This window comes from Protobothrops mucrosquamatus, unplaced genomic scaffold (genome assembly GCF_001527695.2).
Source record: "Protobothrops mucrosquamatus isolate PMUCROS unplaced genomic scaffold, P.Mucros_1.0 scaffold103, whole genome shotgun sequence".
Classification (NCBI taxonomy): Eukaryota; Metazoa; Chordata; class Lepidosauria; order Squamata; family Viperidae; genus Protobothrops; species Protobothrops mucrosquamatus.
In genome coordinates this window covers 416,487-439,713 of record NW_015386476.1, presented here as the reverse complement: position 1 = coordinate 439,713, position 23,227 = coordinate 416,487, and the positions used below count along the sequence as shown (strand labels likewise).

Here is a 23,227-nt window from a genome sequence, read left to right as displayed (position 1 = left end):
AAAATGACATTAATTTCTTCCTTCAGTCAGCATACAAGCAAAACTCATACAAAGGAAACTTTAACATATGCAGGTAGTCCTTGACTTATGACCACAATTGACCCCCAAATTTCCATTGCTAAGCAAGACAGTTGTTAAGGGAGTTTTGCCCCATTTTACGACTTTTCTTGCCACAGTTATTAATTAAATCACTGCATTTGTTAAGCTAGTAACAGGATTGAAAAGTGAATCTGGCTTCCCCATTGATTTTGCTTGTCAGAAGGTCGCAAAAGGTGGTCACGTGACCCCGGGACACTGCCATCGTCATAAATACAGGCCAGTTGCCAAGGGTCCAAATTTTGATCATGTGACCAGGGGGATGCTGCACTAGTCATCAGTGTGAAAAATGGTCATAAGTCACTTTTTTCAGGGCCATTGTAACTTCAAGCGGCCACTAAGTGAATGGTTGTAAGTTGAGAACTGCCTGTGTTGATAAGATCATATCCAATGGCAGTAGCATCCCTGCAAGAAGCAGAGGAAGATGTCAAAGTCAAGATATCAGTAGCAACTGGGTAGTCAAACCACAAGCCCTCTATATGTGTGCATTTGTTATGGACTCCTGAGCTGCTTAAGAAAATCATTCCAAAGTCGATAATGAAGTAAGCCAACATGACGACTTTAGGAGAGACTCCAACGCCAAATAGCAATAGCACTTAGACTAATATGCCGCTTCACAGTGCTTTACAACTCTCTCTAAGCGGTTTACAGAGTCAGCATATTACCCCTAACTATCTTGGTCCTCATTTTACCGACCTCGGAAGGATGGAAGGCTGAGTCAATCTGTTATCAGTTCAGTGAGATATTCTATTAAATACCAGGAGAGGTAATATATTAATATATCCATATTGTTTAGTAATCTAAGAAATAGAAGGCTTGGTATCAGCCAGCCAGCAGTCAGTGTATTCTTGATCTCATCCCTGAGATACATTCTTTCAGTATGAATCAATCTCCAATAGTCCCTTGGTAAGAGAGAAGCTGTTTTTATACATCATGGCCCCCTAACCTTCTTACGTTCTCTGTAGGTAGATAGTGTGTATATCAGTCCCCAGCAAAGTAAGAAGGATTGTTTTCCTCACCCACAATCAAATTGTTAATACCTTTGCTTAATTTGTTTGCATATCTGTTATACAGGCCCAAGACCATGGTGGGTTTTTTTTTTGTTTTTTTTTTTTGAGGACTGACCTCAAAGCACGTTACAAAGCCAGGGAGTTGAAAACTGGAAAATAGTTCTTCAGTGTCTAGTTTCAGTTTTGCCTTATTTATTAAATTTATATGCCATGCATCTCCCCAATAGGGCGAGAGAGTTGACTGCTGGCTAACTGATACCAAGTCTTCTATTTCTTAGACTTGTAAACAGGATGGATCTATCCTGAGACTCATTTACGTAATAATAAATTATGCTATGGAGAGCTTTGGCCTTTTCATATTTGTTTTTTTCCTTTTGCAGTCTCATGTTTCTTCAACTTCACAACACCTTCAGGAATTATTCTTTCACCAAACTATCCTGAAGAATATGGAAACAACATGAATTGTGTATGGCTGATTATTTCAGAACCGGGGAGCAGGATACATCTTATTTTTAATGACTTTGATGTAGAGCCTCAGTTTGATTATTTGACAGTGAAAGATGATGGGCTTTCTGACCTACCAGCTCTTGGTACTTTTTCGGGCAATGATGTGCCTTCTCAAATTGCTAGCAATGGACACATAGTACGCCTTGAATTTCAATCAGATCATTCAACTACTGGAAGGGGATTCAATATAACCTATACTAGTAAGTACTCGTTTTATTTTTCAAACCAAATAAGCTAGGGTTCATAGAACTAAAACAAGCACTTCTAAGACTTAATTTTGGAGACCTAATATAAATGCTTTACATAGTATGAAGTCAGTAAGTATTGATATTCCTTGATGCTGGCTGAATCATGCCAGTCATTTGAATTTGTATTGCTAATTATGCATTAATTTAATACTGTTTAGAGAATTTAAATAATTCCCTCCTATATTTTTTTGTTAATGAAGAATTCTACAGAATTAGCAGGACAATACTCATTAATATAATTTTGCATTCATTTAATTTATTTCTAGTAAGCATATATAATTGTGTACTGTTTATGTGGTGGAGATGGCTAGAACATTCATTCATTCATTCATTCATTCATTCATTCCCATTGTGAGAACAATGAATACTTTTTACTTCTCCAAATTTTAGTAAATATCAATTTCAGTCTGGTTCAGATATATCATATTTTATCATTGGCAGTATGAAGTGCCATAGAATTGTCATTTTAATTGACTAAAATAGTTAAATCATCATCTCAAACATAAAAACCAGTGATAAATCAGTGATAGAAATTAGATAGAATGAGCTTGTATAAATATAGTATATTGTAATATTGATCTATTTATTAATTGGAATTGCCTATGTCTTTTCTTGTAAAATTTAGCATTTGGTCAAAATGAGTGCCATGATCCAGGAATCCCCATCAATGGAAGACGCTTTGGAGACAGATTCCTTCTAGGAAGTTCAGTTTCTTTTCATTGTGATGATGGCTTTGTGAAAACTCAGGGCTCAGAGACTATAACTTGTGTACTGCAAGATGGAAATGTTGTATGGAGTTCAACTGTCCCACGTTGTGAAGGTAAGGCTTTACTATGTCTTCAGTTATGAATCCGAAAACGTTGTTTACACTGTGTTTACTAGTTTTAATTATCCTAGATCTAATAATACCCTTATACTTGACATTTGAGGCTATTCTTGAAAGTTCAGGAGGATACTAACTGGAACTGTGTATTACTGTACATCTGTATTATGTCAATATTTCATAATATATATGACAGTGATCTAATTGTTTCCAGGTCTATTTCAAAGTGGTTCTATCAATAAAATTAATGTTTTGTGATAAAAGTATTGGAAGGCATGCCTTTTCCAGTATGTTGCTACCTGAATTGTTAGTACATCATAGGATCTTTTCCAAGTGCCCTCATAATCTGAGATGTGATTGATTACTTCTCAGAGGGTGGACTTTCAGTACTTGACCCCAGCTCTAGCTGTGAATACATTTCCAGGAAGTCTACTAATCTTTTCTATTTTCTTGATCAATTTTAATTTCTTAGTACTCGAGTGTTGTTGCAATTCTAAATTTAATCTCTCTGTTCATTATGCATTTATTATGATGATTATTTTGCTTCTGCTATTTTTCATTGATTTTAATATGTTAATTTAAACTTCTGCTTTTGATTGGAATAATACAGTAATTTTGTTCCTTTTTTATGGCATATCAATTTGAGCACTAGTAGCTACAGGGTGATAAGTCAGTCTTAAAATAAATGCATATAAACATTTGTTTTGATTTATAAATGTGTCTTTTATTGCACTATTTTCATTTGAGCTGTGTCTGATGAACTATTTTATAATTCACCATTATGCCTGATTTTTTAAATCTGTGCTATTAAATAAATAAACTGAGATTAAAAGCACCCTTCCTGAGTCAGTTTTCAGAGGTAGCTGTGATCCTGTGTCATTTTCCACATGTAAAAGTAGCTCAGCAAGAAAGCTTTTTACCTTCTTTTATTGAAAGCCCGGAGAAATTCCTATAAATAGAAATGATTGAACAGGTTTAGAAGGATTGTTTATGGAAATACTTTCAAATCACACAAAATACTCTTTCACATTTAATTCTACCATTTTTATCCTCCCAAGATTTGATTTCATCGAAGAATAGCTCTTAAATGTAATGGCTTAACTTGGTTGGAAGAACTCTTTTTTTTTATGACAGACATTTGCCCCTCTCCTGGCAATTGGAAACTCAATTTTGAAATCCCATTCCCTCTAGATAGCTGGAAGACAATTTAGTATGATTATGCTTGACTGGAAGAAAGAAAGGTCTGAGTGAAACTAGAACAGAGACATTTCTCCACTTTAGCTCCTATGAAAGAAAAAAGTAACTTGGAGGAGGGAGACAATGGAATCTGTAATTCCATTTTCTCAATTTTCTTTCAATGTCCAAAGCTGTATTCTAGGAGAGTTGTAACCCATTTACAGCAATTATTACAACATGGTCAAAAATCTCTTCATTTGGCATGTTCTCTTAAATCAATTTTAAAATAAATTTTTGTCTTTATTTTAAATGTCAGGTAAGAATCTCAAAAACATTGAAGGCTGAATTCAGTGTTGTTGGATGACCTGGGGTTGATACTCAAAGCCAAATAACAATAATAATGGGTGCAACCAAAGGAGACTATGTACTAGGCCAGAGTAAAATGTATGGTATATTAATGGATATTTAAAAAAAGCAAATGAAAGGATAAATAAAATTATTTTGCCTCTTGTAGCCCTCTGGTGCTTCTGATTACAGGTAGTCCTTGACTTACAACCTTTCATTTAGTGACCATTCAAACTTACAGCTGCACTGAAAAAATGACTTAGAACCATTTTTCACATTTATGACTGTCGCAGGATCCCCATAGTCATGTGATCAAAATTCAGACGCTTGGCAACCAGCATCTATTTATGACAGTTGTAGTATCCCGGGGTCATGTGATCACCTTTTGTGACCTTGAAGCAAAATCAATGGGAAAGCCAGATTCACTTTACAACCGTGTTACTAGCTTAACAACTTCAGTGATTCACTTAAGAACTGTGGCAAGAAAGATTGTAAAATGGGTGAAACTCACTTAACAACTGTCTCACTTGGCAACAGAAATTTTGGGGCTTAATTGTGATCATATGTCAAGGACTACTTATAATCTAGAAAAAAATATGGAAGTTTTAATAGAGAGGAACATTCAGAGTTATGGATGCTTTTTCTGCCAGTGTCATTTTTAAATTCTCAAGCCTGGAAATATATTATTGTGGCATTTGAAGAAAGCAAAATTTAGAAGATAAATAATTCAGTTCCAATATATTTCTGAGAATCAAATGATTGTTCATTTTTTTTAAAAAAAATACATTTTCTCCTAAATGCAAATGTTATAGAATAATTCAAGGGGTTCCTCTGTTCTGTTAGTGCCATAATAGAACACAATATTTCCAGTATAAATAGCACTGGCTGAACTTACATGGACATATTTAAGCATACTAGACTGATGCAAATTTAAAATAAAAATGAATTGAACATTCTTTGAAATCTGTTTGTTTATTAGCGCTAATATATGGATGTCCATCAACACATCCTGAACTGCAATGTATAAGTGTATGAATTAAGTGCTTAATATACTTAATATTATTATACATACTAATGATAATATAGAAAGTGGCATGAAATGTGATATTATGTGTGTGTATGTGTGTTTATTAAAAATAAACTGATGCAATAACAGGATGAAACAAAAATGATGAACTCTGACGAACTGAATTTAATAGCAACTTGGCCACATTTAATATTTGATTATCTTTCACATTTAATATCTGATTTAACGTGAAGAGAAGAGAGGAGGATATATTGAAAGATTTGTTGTGGTTGACTCAAGATCATTTGTTGTCACTCTGAGCAGAAATTTTGCTGTTATACTTCTAACAATTATTTTACCTCAGTCATATTTATTTCATTTATCAATTTTTAAAATTGCCCAGTGCAGACAAATATACTGAGATTCGACGTGATCATGAGGCAGATTTTATCAGGGCATAGTAAATTCAGAGTGGACTATACGGAGCACCAGTGTTAGATTAAACAAAATCAGTGAGTAAAATATATTTAGTTGATAACAAAGGTTGTTTTTCAAGTAGGCACTGAATTCTATTCTGCATTTAGTGTGTGTGACAAACTAGGATGATTAGACAAGACAGAGCCAAAGGATTATTTGTCATCAAAATTGTAGCTTATTTTAAAATTCAGCCATGGAACACTTGATTTAATATGAATGCATTTTAGCATAATTAACACCTCAATTTAGCTGTCATTGTTATTTGTTTTTCAGCACCGTGTGGTGGCCATCTGACTGCATCTAATGGCATCATTTTGCCACCAGGATGGCCAGGGTACTACAAAGATTCATTAAACTGTGAATGGGTCATTGAAGGCAAGAAAGGGCACTCCATTAAGATCACCTTTGATAAGTGAGTAAAAAAAAAACTAGAAAATGCTTTGTCATTGATTTTTTTTCAGCTATGTAGAGGGGTCTACAGTGTAGATGACCATATATAAATTGATAGTTTTATTCTGTAAACAAAAAATTATTTACAAGAAGACAAAAAAATAGAAATATGGAGAATAGTTTGCATCTCCTCTCTTCTTTATTCAGGTGATTGGCAGCGATCGTAAATCAGTTAAACAAAGTGGCTGTAACCATGTCCTTCTCTTTACAGTTTACCAGACCAAAGCAGGAAAACCATTAATCACATAAAACTGATCAACACATCCAGAGATGTGTAGGTGATAAATGAAAGATAAGTGAGCAATACAAAAGATAAGTTTAGACAGTTTATTGATTATGAATTCTGAGAGTTGAAGTCCAGAGGATGTAAAGGGACCATAGTTGCCCACCCTTCACGTAGAAGCTGCTTGGAACAAAATTCAAAGAATTATGTTACACCTGCAGAATGTATTGAGTTTTGCTAATAGAAAGTATGCAAAAAGATACTCTGTGAATGATAAGACTATAAAAGGAAAAAAAAACATGTACAATCATGATTGGTGAAAAAAGTTAAATTGATAAGAAAGATATTGTATACTATTTAGAAAGAGGAAAAGGTTGCAAAGGATGGAAATGGAAAAAAAGATTAATGAGGAGTCTCCAGCAGAGGAATGGAATTAAAAAAAAGAGAGAGTAATGAAATTAAATATATGGGATTAATGTCCCCACTTCTATAACTTTAGTTTAAATAATATTAACAAATGAAATAGTAAAATAATCCTTGGGAAGAGATATTTTGTCATACAGAACAGAAAGAAATGTTGCAGTTCCTGGTCTATAACTCTATAGCTGTGCTCATCTGGGTAAGATGCATATTGTTGTGGGAACAGACTTTGGGCCATGGTTGTTATGCGAATCACTGCAGTTAAATGAATCATGTAGTCATTAAGTGAACCTGGCTTTCCCCGTTGACTTTGCTTGTCACAAGCCAGCTGAGAAGGTCGCAAATGGTGATCATGTGACCCCTGGGATGCTGCAACCATCGTAAATACATGTCACTTGACAAGTGCCCAACTTTGATCACATGATTATGGGGATGATATGATGGTTGTAAGCATGAGGAATGGTTGTAAGTCACTTTTTTGAGTGCTGTTGTACCTTCAAACAGTCACTAAATAAATCATAAATCAAATATGCCCTGTATATTGTTAATCCTTGAATTTGTAATTTATTAGAATTCTGAGTGAAAATTAAAAGAGGTAGTGATGAATACAATTTTAGAAGTGCGGTTCATATTTTTACTTTTTAACAAGTCACTGAGAAATATTTGAATGTGAGAAAGTATATTGTAGATTTTTTGTCTTAAAGAAAGCATATGAAAATGGGTGTACATCTGAATTTTGGAAATGTGCCAATATAAAAAAGAAGGTTGTTTGCCCAATAAAATAGGTATGGCATGTTATGGAAATAAACATTCATGGGAATAAATGGCTTGCTTAGTAAATTGTTCAACAGGTGAGCAGAGAATAAACAAAAATATATCTGTTTCCCTTGGTTCTTTATGCTGTTATGGATAAATGTATAGGTAATGTTTGTAATGTTGTTAAAGTTGTGTTGGCAGAAAATGTGAATGCATGTGGACTTTTGTATGCAGATTATGCAGTTCTGTTAGCCGGTAATCCAAATGGTTTGCAGCAAAAGTCAGATTGCATGATGCAACGGAGCAGGATTCCAAGAACTTATTTATCAAAGACCAAGGTGGTTGTGTTTGACAGGAGAAAAAAAATTGCAAACACTACATGGATGTCCCCCAAAGTCAGTAGACAAATACCTTATAGATTATTTACTAAAGATGTTAAAAGGAATGAAAAAGAAAAGATCAAGACATGCCAAATGTAGCGGGTTGTGCGTGGTCCTTTATGAAGAATGAATGTTTGTCCAAAGAGGTAAAATTGGCTATGTGTAACAACATTCTTGTGCCCTCTTTATTATATGGAAAAGGAAAGTTCATAAGTCAGGTCAAACAGGAATACTTTAGGAACGCAACACATTTTGCTACTTTCCTTACCTGAGATCAAATAAATCAATCCCATGATAGATTTCCTGGATGTGTCACTCCTTTAACAGCGCAAACCCTTTCCTCATCTCTGAAGCCAAAAGGTTAAGAATCTTGCACAGCAAGATGGCTTTGTTTCTACGTGAATGCTTTGTAAACTGGAGGGGGAAAGGCTTGAACAGATAAACAGAAGCAAAGGGTTTCTATTTCTCTAGTTGGGAAGGCTGTCAGACGAATCTACACTATTTAGATACTATTAGATGGTGTTACCCATAAGTCTAATGTTTAGACCAGCCACATGATGGAACTGGTTATATTTGATGCAGAAATAATAACAACTAAAAAATGCTTATTCCAAAGATATGGAAAACTTGACTGGAATAAAAGAGAACGATTCTTTTAGTATCAAATTTGCAACTGATATTTTGTATAACTCTGGAAAACTCAGAGTGCCACTTCACTCATTTTTTTCTATTTTTACTTGTTACTTTGATTAATTTTATCATAAGGTTAATAATTTTCTTTACTTAAGTCATAAACATTGTTGAACAAATACGAAACATCTACAAAATGTGTACAAGTGTAGACAAAGATTTAAGAGTCCTTTGCATCCAACTCTCGGTTATGTGAAAGTGGCAATATCTTATGTCCTTCATACATACTTTTTTTAGAAAACTGTTGAAAAGTGTTATATATTAACTAGAGTATTGGTCAGTCTGCATTTCTCAGTCTTGGCAATTTTATGCTGACCTTAACTCCCAGAATGCTAGGGAATTCTGGTAGTTGAAGACCACATATCTTAAAATTGCTAAGGCTAAAAACAACTAGCCTAATCCGTTGCTAATAACTACTTGTTAGTTGCTTTTCTAAGTCTGTCTTTATAGATAGGATTGCTTGTCCAGAAGTGGTAATGATTGAACTTTGGATCTTACAGATACTAATCATGAGTTTTCCTAAGTTGGATTTTACAAATAAAAAAATATGTTCTACCACTGAATTATTGTCTCTAAATCTCATATATATTTAATCAGACAAATGGTTTATTCATTTGAATGTTATGTTTCATGTTTTATGAGTGTCATGAGATCATACATGGCCTTTGATCCCTCCAAATGCCCCAGCCCATCCTACTTCCGTGGATATAATTCACTAACTATGGTGGATTGTGTATTTTTCTGTGCAGTATGAAATCATTATAAAATGTAAGGAAGATATGGAAGATATTGTGTAAGGTCTACTTCTTATCAGAAATATTATTGCTGGAGATTCCAAAAACATACCCTGAATTGTGTTTATGATTATTCTGATTTATTTGGTTATTCACTTGTATGCTACCTACTTTGCAAATTCTACTGAATAAACTTGCCTTTTGTTGTTACAGATTCCAAACAGAAGTAAATTATGATACATTGGAAGTCAGAGATGGACCAAGTGGTTCATCCCCATTAATTGGGGAATATCATGGTACCCAAGCACCACAGTTTCTTATTAGTACTGGCAATTTTATGTATCTGTTATTCAGCACGGACAACAGCCGTTCTAGTGTTGGTTTCTTGATTCACTATGAGAGTAAGTCTGAACTTTTTCCTCACTTGTCAGATAAGAAAGGATATAGCCTGTAGCTGCATAATGGGCAGCGAAAGAGGTTAATAAGGAATTCTTTCTAAGTTCTCAGACTGTAAAGAGAAGGTGGGAGATTTGTAATTTCAGACTTGCAAGATTCTGTTAAAGTAGCTTTATAATAAAGTAGATTTAGCTTATCTGGTCATGTCTCCTTTCTGGTTTATTTGGGAAAGCTGACACATTAGAAAGCAGAATTTTCAGGTTGGAGGGCCCATCTTCACTCTCATCTTTACCTCTTTGATTAAACTGCAACTTAAAAGATTAAAAATCCAACACATAGACTGACCAACCTCACCCTGCAACTATCACATTGCAGCATCTCACAGTCTTGTTGAGTAAAATGTCATTGGGTTTTCTACAAATCAAAACTGCTTTTCCCAACAAACACAATCAATCAATCAGTATAGAGTGGAAGGGACCTTGGAGGTCTTCTAGTCCAACCCCCTGCTCAAACAGGAGACAACTATACAATTTGAGATAAGTGGCTGTCCAGTCTTTTCTTAAAAACCTCCAGTGATGAAGCACTCACAACTTCTGAAGGCAAGCTGTTCCACTGGTTCATTGTTTCCATTGTTAGGCAAAGACAAAAATATAAAATCCATATGTGAGAGGATAATTAAAGAAATAAAACAGGAAAATTGGGTGTCATCTGTTAGATATATTTTTGATATTCATTTAATTATTTACTTCCTTAATCAGTATTGGAGTTTTTTGGTCCTATTTTTTAAAATAACGATTATGGAAATAACAATACCAAAAATATTTGGGGATTTTTAATCTAATTTTGCTTGGAATTGTTTTCTCTATCCTGACCAGGTGTCACACTGGAATCCGACTCCTGCCTTGACCCAGGAATTCCAGTAAATGGCCACCGTCATGGCAATAATTTCAGTATCCGATCTACAGTAACATTTAGCTGTGATCCAGGTTACACTCTGAGTGATGATGAACCACTTCTGTGTGAAAGAAATCACCAGTGGAATCATGCACTGCCTAGCTGTGATGGTAAGTAACTAAAGATATTATCAAAATAAGGACAATATCACAATTCCGTCTTTTCATATTTCATGCATTAAGAAAATACAGAAAAAATGAATTATTCGGGTTACTTGTTTTTGAAACTCCTTTTGTACATGTAAGAATCTCTGCATTACCTGTTCCTATTAATGTGTGCCTTTCTGGGAAGCATGAAAGGAAAATAATATATAATTTAATGCTGTAGTCATGGTAGCAATTATTTACTTACTTTAACTTTTCTGAGCCGCATCTCCCAAACTGACTGATAAAACAAGCATATTAAAGCAAAAATATGTTTTGTAATAATGCGTACTTATATTAACAAAACCAATATTATAATCAATTTATACCAGAACATCTAAACATCTCAGTAAGACTTACTTATTTCAGCAAAAGAAGTAAGATTCATTCACCAAAAAGCTTTGCAACTTAAAAAAAAAAACGACAGTTCTTAACAGATTCTAGATGAGAGATATTTCCTAAGTATATAGGCCCTTTTGAAAAACCACTATGAATCAACTTTAAAAGAGCAGGCTTTGGCTGAATAATTTTAAGGAGGTTTTGAATCAGTTGATAGTGAACAGGGAAAAGCAAGTTTCAAAGGGTTTATTTTTTTATAGTATTTTATTAATTTTCTATTATTACAATTCATTAGTGCTTAATGAATAATGTGTTGTCTGGGTTGATTTGTTTTGCTTAGTAATGCAAGTTAGGTTCTTACTTTCTATCCTGTTTTTCCAGCCATTGATAAAATAAAAGAAGGATTTATTGTTGTGTTGTAAGTTTCTTGAAAGTACCTGGGGGTAATTAGCCAGATCAACTTACTTTTTCAGAATGTTAGTTGAGGTGTATAAATTTCAAAGGGAGGACAAAGTTTTCAGCTCAGACCTAGCTTAGAATGCAATCAATATTTAGAGCAAATAGAGAAGCATTGACATATTTCAAATATAATCTGGTTTATTTATTGTCCAGTACTGTTTAAATTACGGATTGCTGAGGATTGGAGATAGTAAAAAGGTAGGAAAGAAAGAGATATGGCCATGTACCCAACCTTTTAATTCCAGGTTAAAAATGATGTGTTAATCATTCTTTAAAGCAGGAGTCTTCAAACTTGGGCCTTTAATGTCCGAAATGGTATAGGGTTTCCTGCCTGAGCAGGAGGTTGGACTAGATGACCTCCAAGGTTCCTTCCAAATTTATCATCATCATCATCATCATCATCATCATCATCATCATCATCATCATCATCATCATCATCATCATCATTATTATTATTGTTATTATTTCCTCAGCCAGTCATGCTGGCTGTGGAATTCTGGGAGTTGAAGTTCCACAAGTCATAAAAGGGCAAAGTTTGAAGACCCCTGCTTTAAAGACATAGCCACATGATATAACTTAGCCTTCCCATAGGCAAGGTGAGTTAACATCTTTCCTCCTTCTCATCCAAAGTAGATATTTTACATCTTCTCCCAATGTAAGCCTTGTTGTATATACCATGAGGTTCACTTTGGTAGCAACTGGCACAAAGGCTGAAATCTCTCAAGTTTCTCTAGGCTGCTACCAGCTGTTGCAAGCATACCCTGCTTTTTTGGTCCCTCCTGATTGCCTTCCATGCTATTTTGGTTTGTGGTGCCAAAAATTGTGACATCACTAGAAATATAATGATGCAGATTCATTTAGAAAAGCGGTAGACCTAGATCCTTCTAAACCAGACATGTCAAACTCGCGATGTCAATGTGACATCGCGCAACGTATCGGGACCGTTTTGCCATTGTCAGCAATGAGGTGGGCGCGGCGTCTGCGTGACGCATCTGGCCCGTGAGCCGGCAGTTTGACACCCCTGTTCTAAACTGAACTACAGTACCTGTCTAGCATGCTACCTAGAAATCTTTCTGTTCCTTTATCACTATAGCCTTTATTCTTAAAACATTCATTTTGAGTTTTATTAAATGTTCTCATTGGATTAGTTAGTTCAAATATGTCAGGATACCAGAATTCAGTAAACATATTAGGTAAGTATTAAAGTACAATGATACAGGAAAAACATGCTAAATTACAGCTGCTGCCAAACTACGTGCCATTTATTATGCAAAGTTGAACAATTATTATGATAAATAATCATTCACAAGGAAACAGCTTTTAATTGGGGCATAGCCTATTTTACTTTTTTTAATCTTCACAGAGGTTCAGTTTTGATAAAGATAATAACATAGCTGTGGTGAAAAGCATTTTCTGTTCCTTGAAAACCAAGGATGAGAAAATAATTTTAAAATCTCTACTCTAACATGCCTTTAATGAAACAGTGCAACAAAGTTGCATCATAAAATTGTTTCATATATTTGGCCCTAAGCCTAGATCAAAGACAACCAAGGAAATCTGTAATGGTATTTATTTTTAGAGATCATAATATCAAATACTCATAATTAATCTATCACTCAGAGAAAATTAAAATTATATGAAAATAATTTGGAACTGATGCTTTTTGTATAAACCTGTTTCTTTCTCCCATGTAATCTTATCCCCTCCTGATCACCAAATCAGTTGACTGTCTACACAGTGCATTTGACAACGTAACCAGCTATCTTTCAGATAGAGACCAACATATTCTATTTTTCTCTCGTTATTCTTTTTGATATATATTCTTGTAAGGTTCTTTACTATCAGGTTGCCAAGGAAACAAGACAGTCACTGGCAATTCTAAGTAGACTCCTAATGCAGATGTACACATTAATCTGACTACTACTGCTGTTGCTAATCAGTTCATTTGCTGTGATGATGTTTCTAAAATTTCTATTTCAGCAGGAACCTATTATGTGTATGTAAAATGAGAACCATATAGAGTAAAGGCCTTCCTTCCTTCCTTCCTTCCTTCCTTCCTTCCTTCCTTCCTTCCTTCCTTCCTTCCTTCCTTCCTTCCTTCCTGGCACATTTTGCACTATTTATTAGCACCTGTTCATAATGTGTCCCCCCCAAATGAAGAACTTAATCATCCCTCTTAATTTTTAATTGGAATTTATTCTCTTTTGGATTAGCTCTATGCGGTGGCTATATTTATGGAAGGAGTGGAACTCTTCTGTCACCAGGCTTTCCTGATTTTTATCCCAATTCTTTAAACTGCACATGGATAATTGAGGTTTCTCATGGCAAAGGTAGGAATATTGTGTAATGGCATCCCACAAAGAGAATGCCTTAATCAAAAATGCAAACTCACCCATGGTTACTTAAACTATTTGAAAGGCAAGAGTGAAATGTAATCATCTTAACTTACTTTGGGGGCCGTTGAAGATAGCCAGTTCTGTTGGCTTATTCTCCTTCTTATCATTTCTAGGAAGTGACCTAATCTCAAAATCAGAAATAAGCAAAACCATAATAATAATTCACTGATTGTCAATAGAGCACCTGTAATGCTTGCACAGGTATTCTTTGATTTATTTTGTTTTAGTATGTTTTTCATTCAAATTGTGGAATCAAGATCAGGGGGTGATTTGCGCACATTTCATTAGGCTCACTGCCATAGGGTGTACAGTAACTATACTAAAAGTCTGTTAAATGTGTTACAGGAGCAATGTTTCCATGTAGACTGCTTGTGAGTCAGTTTTGTGAAGTGTTAGGTGTTAGACAAATAACTGGGATACATATTCAGGTCCTCCTTTAACCCCAAAAATCTCACTCAATAGATTTGGGACAATTATTCTTTGCAACTTTACTTATTTTATAGGCTTGCTGTAAAGACCAAATTGAAGGCGGAGTGCTTTGTATGTTGCCTTGCAATCTTTGCAGGAATGGCAAGATATGTATCTAACAAATAATTCAATTATTATTAAGATACTTGTAGGACAGATCTTAGACAAAATGAAAAATCTCCAAGAAAACGAGTCACTAATCATTAATAGAGATTTCAGATTCAGTAATTTCAGATTCATGACTTTAAAATATTATCAATTATCAACACAGAAAACTTTTATACATCCATGCATAGTTTATTTATGTCAAAATGTAGCTTAAAATTGTGGTTCTTATTCCACAAAAGCATATTTTGGCTTCATTATTACTGTAATGAAAATGAATGCAGATAAATATAAAATGCTTTTGTCATAGGCCAATAGTTTTTGAAAACAGGAATCTTGCCTACATTTATTTTCTTATGACATACTGTATATCTGTAAACATACAAAACATATTGGTTTTGAGAATTATCCAACTATAGTATAAAATGGTTATGACAATGAATATGCTTAGGGTTAGAGTAGAGATTGGTGAATAATTTTTTATTTTCTTTACTGTTGCAATATGATATATTCTGAATATTACCTATTAGCAATGAATATTTTGTGATATAATAGACATGCAGTAGTAGCAGTGGGTTTCTACTATGAACAGAAACAGCCAAATCAATTTTGGAATAAAAGACACAGTTGAGGCCTAGAACCTTTGGCAGTAGCTGCTCTCTTAATTGCAGCAGCAACTGATCTCACTCACTGTAGAACTATAGCAACTGTAGCCCAGCCTGAAGTGGAGCTGCATGGGAATTGAGATGTGAAGTGGCTATGACATGGCTCTCTGAGTATGTACCATGATAAATGCGCCTCCTGGCATTCCCTTCCCTGACTAAAAAGTCTTGTTTTGGAGGAAGGGGGGGCAATGGCAACTTTAGGACTGAGGAAAGTATAGTGGTGCTTTACTTGCTGGGATTCTCATGGTAGAACTAAGCTCAATACTAAACTCTTAGTGTCATGGTTCCGACAGATGAAACCCTTCAAAACAACTTTGAGGCATTGCTTTCCTTAAATAATCTTTTATTCGGGAAACAAAGTATCGGCACTACATAACTGAACCCAAAAACTAAATTCCCCTCCCCTGGATACAAAGTACAATTCCCACCCCCAATGAACAGTCATAAAGCACATCCCCCAATTAGCTTGAAGCCTGGGCTTTCTCCCCAGCTCTCCAGCCCGCCAAAAAGTTATCAGCTCTGGACCCAGTTTCTCCTTGGATTCCCACAGCAGAGTTATTATTATTATGACTAACTGAACTCTCATCCCAATCCCCCCTCCCAGCACCAACTAATTCTAAAAGCATAGAGAAAATGGCTGCATTTTCATCTGTTGTCAAAGCAAGAACATCCGATGTTAGCAGTGTTGACACTTAGCTTTTTAGGATTATCAGTGGTTCAGCTCAAGAGTCCAGGTTGCAAAGTAGTTTTTGTCATATTTAAGTTATCCTGAATCCCAAAAGCAAAATGTTCTTTTCTCATCCTCCTAGGTGTTCAACTGATCTTCCACACCTTTCACTTGGAGAGCTCCCATGACTATTTGCTCATCACGGAAGATGGGAGCTTTACAGAACCTGTGGCAAGATTAACCGGATCTGTTTTACCTCCAACCATTAAAGCTGGGCTCTTTGGAAACTTTACTGCACAACTTCGATTCATTTCTGACTTTTCCATCTCCTATGAAGGTTTTAATATAACATTTTCAGGTAAAGATGTGCAAATAGTTGCTTTGTCAATTATTTATGCTTATATTAATTATTAAACAGCAAATACGAAAGGGTATTAGGTTCTACATGTTGACTAATAAACTACTTAATCTAGTTCTTTGTTACCTTTTAAAGTGCTCTCTGCTTAGTGCATATCTATTTACTTCACTGGAAGTTCTATTTATAGTGATATCTCTTACATACATACATACTTCATTATCACTATTCTCACTCTGCTTTGGATCTAAGATGGTTTAAACAACTAATTGATTAATATTTTTGAATAGGTTTTTAGCATCAGATACCTAGTTTGGTAGAAAGGTGTTTGCCAATTCTATCCAAAGCAATTATGAAATATCACCTTACGGTGATACTGTACATGGAATAATATGCTGAAGGATTTGTGTGTGTGCATTTGTGCATGCATGCACACATCCCTTCATATCAGTATTGACTCTGAGAACTGCCTGAATTTGTCCCAGCAGTTTTCTTGGCAAGATTACAGAAGCCTCTAGCCCTTGCTTTCTTCCTTTCTTCCTGAAAGAATATGACTGACCCATGTTCATCCAGCTTGTTTTTTTTGCATAAGGCAGGATTAGAACTCAGATCTCCTGGTTTGTAGCAAAGTGGCTTAACCCTAACACCAATTATCATGTTAAAATCATGACAAAATGGCTAGGATTCAGGGTTGTTGTTTTTTTTCCAACTTTTTGGAATTGTGTTCAGGCTTAGTAATATAAGATACCTCTGAATTAGATCTCTGAAGGGTTACTTGGCTTTGACAAAATCTTAAGTGAAGCACCCTCTCAAAACTGCTTCACTGGACAATCCCTGGTTTGTAAGATTAAAATAGAGCAGATACTGTTTTTCCTTGCCTAATTCAAATGCTTTTTCAACTGTCTTCTGGCTGTTGCCAATGTTGGTTCAGATTGCAAAGAAACATGAAAAATATCTTACTGAGCAAAACATGTGCCTTATCAAAGAAAACTGTTTCATTTCTGTAGCATAAGTGTCTTCACTGAGGCAAATTCAAAGCCATTTTGAAGATGTTCTAAATTTTTCATTCTCCTTGATTGACCTAAGTCCATGGCTCATTTCAAGAAATTACAAAAACAATTTCAGAAAGTTATGCGTAAAACAACAGTTGTTACTTTGATTACCAATAACTTTGAGAACCAATAAAAATATCTTGTTACATCGTAATGTTCTCCAAATTACTCATTCTATTCATATAAAGATTTTCATTTCACTTTTCTATACATATGCATAAGGTATATTCCATGAAGTTGAAGGTCACGGTGTGATAAAATAAAAAAAAATTGAAAGAAACAGAAGCAAAAATAGAAGTACTGCCTTGCTTAAGTATTAGGCACTTAACAGACAACATTCTGCCAGAATAAAAATGTTTTATTATTTGAGAAAAAGATATTCAGAAATGGGAATATCTGCATTTCATAGCCTATGTTATCAATATAGGAGAAGCTATATTGTTCTATATTATACTACAATCAGCCATATGCCTTCTTCATGAGAAGGTTGTAATGAAAGAATAGTATGAGAGACAGTGTCTTTGCCTGCATCCTGACCCTAATGGGAGCTATTGAATTGTGCCTAGGAACAAATTAGCAACAAGGGCAGATAGAGCTGGAGAGTATAAAGTATCTGGAGAGTATAAAGAATCAGGAGGAAGGATCAGAAAAATCAAAGAGAGAACACTACAGATAGTTTATTATAGTCTTATCCAATTTAGATGGAACTTTCAATGAAAATCTCAATTTATGAATTTCAAAGCCATTTGGGAAAACCACATTGCAACTCATTCTGTGTCAGAAACAGAACATTTTTGAGACAAGCCTATGGACTTTTGAACAGATGAAAAAAATACCTTTAAAACATGTGTTTTGCCATTTCTCTCATGCCCGTTTGCAATCACAGCCAGATGCATTTTTTGCTTTTAGATACAGTGTGCAATACATACAGCTTTTACATGGTGTGATCCTTTTTCAAAGATCATATGATGAATGTGACAATCTCTCCTACTCAGTTAAACTTTGTTACTAACTCACAAGCCCTACTAGTGCCTCACTCTGAATGGTGATCTGAATGCATTCCTGTTGCCAAGGAAATTGTGTTGATATTTTTGTTTTATTATGTGGAATTAGCAATTTTATTGCCAAGAATAATGCATTGTATTGATTTAGCTCTATTCTCACATTAGCCTAATTCCATTATCAGAAAAAGATTACTGAAAATGAAAAAAAATAAACTTCAATACGATATTGAAGTTAGATTCAAGAATGCTGGTGTTTAAGTGGGGAAATAAGATTTATGCACAGTATTTACTAAAAGAAAAAAAAATAAACTGGCGCTATTATTTTAAAAATAAAATATTATATTTTATAGACACATATATTAGAAAAGCAGGTGAGAGAAGGAAAAATGGTCAAAGAAAGCTTCAGCATTGGGAATACAGGTTAATATAATATGAAGAGTAAGAAAGCAGAAGAAATAATTCATGGTTAAGATTTAATAATGACCATCAAATTTAAAAGGAAAAATATATTGAGAGGGATTTTCCAGAGAAGTTGTCAATAGAAAAGTGAAATCCTTCATAACACCAAAACAAATCACACTAAAACCACCTTTTTCATAGCCTATTTGCTCTTAGCATTTTACTTTATGGATTTGTAAATTTCTGCCACTACTTTTGTAATCATCTTCCAATTGATTATTACCTACTTAACTGGCCAAATGTACTAGTGGAACACAGAAAGGGAGAGAAACGCTAAGGCGATAATATTGAAATAGCGTTTCAAAAGTGCATAAAAGGTGATCATCTTGCTGCAGGGCAAATTTACTTGATTTCTTATTTCAAGGTTTGTGATCATAGCACACTTCTAATACATTGAGGTTCTAGAAAAATATTCTATTTAACTTGTACTTGATATTTCACCACATATTTTTTACTAACAATTGCTAGGTTCAGTGCATTATGTTTACAAAGCAGTGTATAAGACTCTCTCCATGTATTTGTGTTTGTATGTTTCCTGGTTTACTGTATAAAAACTATTTTTCCTTGACTACAAAAATATATCAAAGGGAAAAATATTATGCAAGACTTACTTTGACTTCCCTACCAGCTTGACTTTCAAAGACTGCAGTTTTATGCAGTAAGATGAGTCTGCACATGCAAATTAATTCACACTGATTTATGAGACAGACAGACAGAGAGAGAGAGAGAGAGAGAGAGAGATATGAATGAAAACCTTGAAGAAAATAGTGGTGGGTGGTATATTGCTAAGAAAATGTTTAAATTGCAGGGACATTTATTGATATATTTTTGTCAGCTACTAATCAACACCCTTTAGGCAAACACTGTAATCCCTTAAGTCATTGCAGTAGTTCAGCAGACAAAGTATTGGTTTCCTTCCTTAACACCAAATCAGAGTTCTTTTTTTTTGTTTCACTCATGGCAAATGCTGGTCTAATCCAAATGCCAATACAACAATTGGCATTCTGAAAAGTACTTTAGCAGGTGCTTCATCATGAGATTTGATGTCACGCAAGGGCATTGAACAGTATAACCAACTGAAGAGAAAAGCAGATTTCGGGTTGCCATTGTTGCAAGACACTGTAGTACAGGGATCTTCAAACTTGGCCCTTTTATGACTTGTGGACTTCAACCCCCAGGCATGCTGGCTGAGGAATTCTGGGAGTTGAAGTCCACAAGTCATAAAAGGGCCAAGTTTGAAGACCCCTGCTCTAATAGATAAACTGTTTTATGAGCATCAGTACCTTTGTGTCTGTATGGAAATCAGGATAGAAAAAGCAAATCTGCCCACTTTCCATTCCCCATGCATTCCACCTAATTTTCCACAATTAATCTCTTTGTATATGCTTAAATCTATATGTAGCTAATTAAATACATATATTTTTAAATAAAGTAGAGAAAACCTAGAGAGCAGGGCTTCTGAACTTCGTTCTGAAACTAGGTCAAGAGACTAGAGAAAGAAAGCTTACAGCTTAAGCATACAGCAGTCAGCGGCATCCCAACTTGCTACCCAATCATTTTGCTCAGAGGAACAGATGGGAGGAATTTGTTCTAGAATGTTTTTTCCTTCATAGTTTCCTGTCAGATCTGGCCTATTTTTTAAACTTGACTTTCTTTCATCAGCTTCTTCCTTTAAACCAAACTTAGTCCTCTTTTATTCTGTTTTCAGAGATTTATCCTGCTGACAGATAGACAGAGACCTAAAGTTCTTTGCATAATGTTGTTTCCAACATTTGATTATGTTCATTAGGCTTGTGTAACTTTAGGTAAAAACCAGCTCACCACTGGAAGAATCTAGTGCTACTAGTAGGGAGGAATTACCTAAAAGTACTTCTGATGCATTGAAGCAACTTGAAGCATATAGAAATAATTTGACAATCCATATAACATGTGGAATGGGAAAGCCTTTGAAAGCAACTTTGGCGCTGCTCCTTCCATTGTCAGCTACCATATAAGGAAAAAAGATAATGCCCTTAAGGCACATCTCTTTCCCTTTTCTTCCTTGGAAAGATGCATTTCTTCTTTTATTGCTTTCTAGCACATTATCATATTAAAATATTCCTTACAATGTTATGCTGAAACAAGATACACAAGGTTACATCGTTCCCATGTACATCTGCATCTCTGCAATAATTCTTTTTCATTTGTGTGCCCTGTGTTGCTTGTCATATAACTGAGTAAAATAAAAGCATCCTAGGCTTGAAGATGACGTTTGATGACTCTGCGGCCCCTTTTTGTAGTTTTCTTGACAGCAGTATGAATCTAAATAGCAGTGATATCAAAACAAGCAAAGGTGCATCATGATTCATATTGAGAACTCCAGTGTTTTGGATTTGGATCCCAAACATGGCATGAAACTGTGTAAGCTGTGAGGTGTGGATTGCTATAATAATTGCTATAATTTTGTCATTCCACCAAAAAACTTACCTTCTGGATGACCATGAATATGGAAGGGGTTTGTCATTTGCCTTCTGGGGTATACTGTATCTCTATCACTATCTCTCTCTCTTTCTCTCTCTTTCTCTCTAATCTATATCTATATCTATATCTATACCACTATATCTGTCTATCTGTCTGTCTGTCTATCTATCTATCTATCTATCTATCTATCTATCTATCTATCTATCTATCTATCTATCTATCTATCTATCTATCTATCTATCTATCTATCTATCTATCTATCTATCTATCTATCTATCTATCTATCTATCTATCTATCTTATTTCCTCTTAAAATTCACTAGTAGTCTTTCATTCAAGTTACTAAAGAGGCTCAACACAATTTAACATTCCAGACCTAGACATGGTCAGTCAGCTGTTGCTTCTTGTAGAGATTCTGTTTATAATATTATTTATAATAGAAAAGTAGGTACAGGTAATCATCGACTTATGATCACAGTTGACCTCAAAATTTCTATTGCTAAGCAAGGCAATAAGAGAGTTATGCCCCATTTTATGACTTTTCTTGCCGCAGCTGTTCAGTAAATCACTGCAGCTATTAAGTTAGTAACATGGTTGTTAAGTGAATCTGGCTTCCCCATTCATTTTGCTTGTCAGAGGGTCCCAAAAGGTGATCACATGACCTTGAGACACTGCAACTGTCATAAATATGCGCCAGTTTCTAAGCATCTGAATTTTGATCATGGGGATGCTGCAGTGGTCATAAGTCACTTTTTTCAGTATCGTCGTAACATCAGACGGTCACTAAATGTATGGTTTTAGGTCAAGGACTACTTGTATACATTTAGTAAATATCTCTGCATTAAATATTGAAATAATTATACAGTTTAACTGATTGTTCTGGGAAATCTAAGTTCCTCTTGCACTGGGTGGGGGAAGCAAGATATTTATTCTTAAAATATTTGGTTTCATCTTTGTTTTTGATTTCTTGTTGGAAGAATATGATCTGGAGCCTTGCGATGACCCTGGAGTTCCTGCCTTTAGTCGACGCATAGGATTTCATTTTGAAGTTGGAGATTCCTTGACATTTTCTTGTTTTCCTGGATATCGTTTGGAAGGTGCGATCAAGATTACCTGTCTGGGTGGTGGCCGTCGTGTATGGAGTGCACCTCTGCCAAGGTGTGTGGGTAGGTGGTCACATGCTTTCATTTCATTCATCAAATTGTTTCTGGCCCATGAAGCAGGCAAAAATCAAAGGTGTGGAAAAAAACCCATTAAGTTATGTGGCTTTGATGTATACATTACATTGTAGTTTGCTAAATTACTCAGGAAATGATTTTAAATACAATTAAAGACTTTTTTCTGGTTATTGATCATAATGAATGATTTGATTAAATAATACTTTTAAAAATATTTTTAAAATAATAGTTAACTTAATAACCATGGATCGAACAGCTGTTTTTCTTCATATGAAATGGTCATAGATGATAAATATATTAAGGAATGGCAGTCTATAATTTTTTTAAAAAATTGTACATATTATTTACCAGGGTATAGAAGACTTCATAAACAAAATTTGATTTGAATGTACCCAACAATTCATATTAATTGTTAGATTGTTTATTTAGATTGAACATTCCTAAATTGTTTCAATTAAAATGTGTGTAAGCTTATATGAGTTTCAATGCATATATCTTTCTCTTCTTTCAAATAGTAAATAAATCATAAACAGAACAATAGTACTGATTATATTTATAAGTTCTGTTATTTCACCATTTTCAACATCTTGTGCCAAACTATTTGTGTGTGTGTGTGTGTGTGTGTGTGTGTGTGTGTGTGTGTGTGTGTGTGTAAATGAATGAATGTGGTAACATTTTTACTATCATTCTTATGATGAATCAATGCATACTATAGCCTATCAGTCTTTTTAGACTTATTCCATAGATGGCATAATAGAACAATCACTATAAATCTAATCTTGCAAAA

At 34.7% G+C, this 23,227-nt stretch overlaps 1 protein-coding gene across 1 annotated transcript in view; it reads left to right on the top strand.

Moving 5' to 3' along the window:
- The window catches only part of LOC107284570 (CUB and sushi domain-containing protein 1), a 478,687-nt gene that overhangs the window by 268,366 nt on the left and 187,094 nt on the right, over positions 1 to 23,227 (top strand). Inside the window, exons 11-18 of the mRNA XM_029283474.1 lie at positions 1,487 to 1,813; positions 2,487 to 2,681; positions 5,962 to 6,100; positions 9,555 to 9,742; positions 10,613 to 10,801; positions 13,846 to 13,962; positions 16,076 to 16,291; positions 22,240 to 22,428. Coding sequence (XP_029139307.1) covers positions 1,487 to 1,813; positions 2,487 to 2,681; positions 5,962 to 6,100; positions 9,555 to 9,742; positions 10,613 to 10,801; positions 13,846 to 13,962; positions 16,076 to 16,291; positions 22,240 to 22,428 — 1,560 coding nt within the window. The remainder of the gene's footprint in view (positions 1 to 1,486; positions 1,814 to 2,486; positions 2,682 to 5,961; positions 6,101 to 9,554; positions 9,743 to 10,612; positions 10,802 to 13,845; positions 13,963 to 16,075; positions 16,292 to 22,239; positions 22,429 to 23,227) is intronic.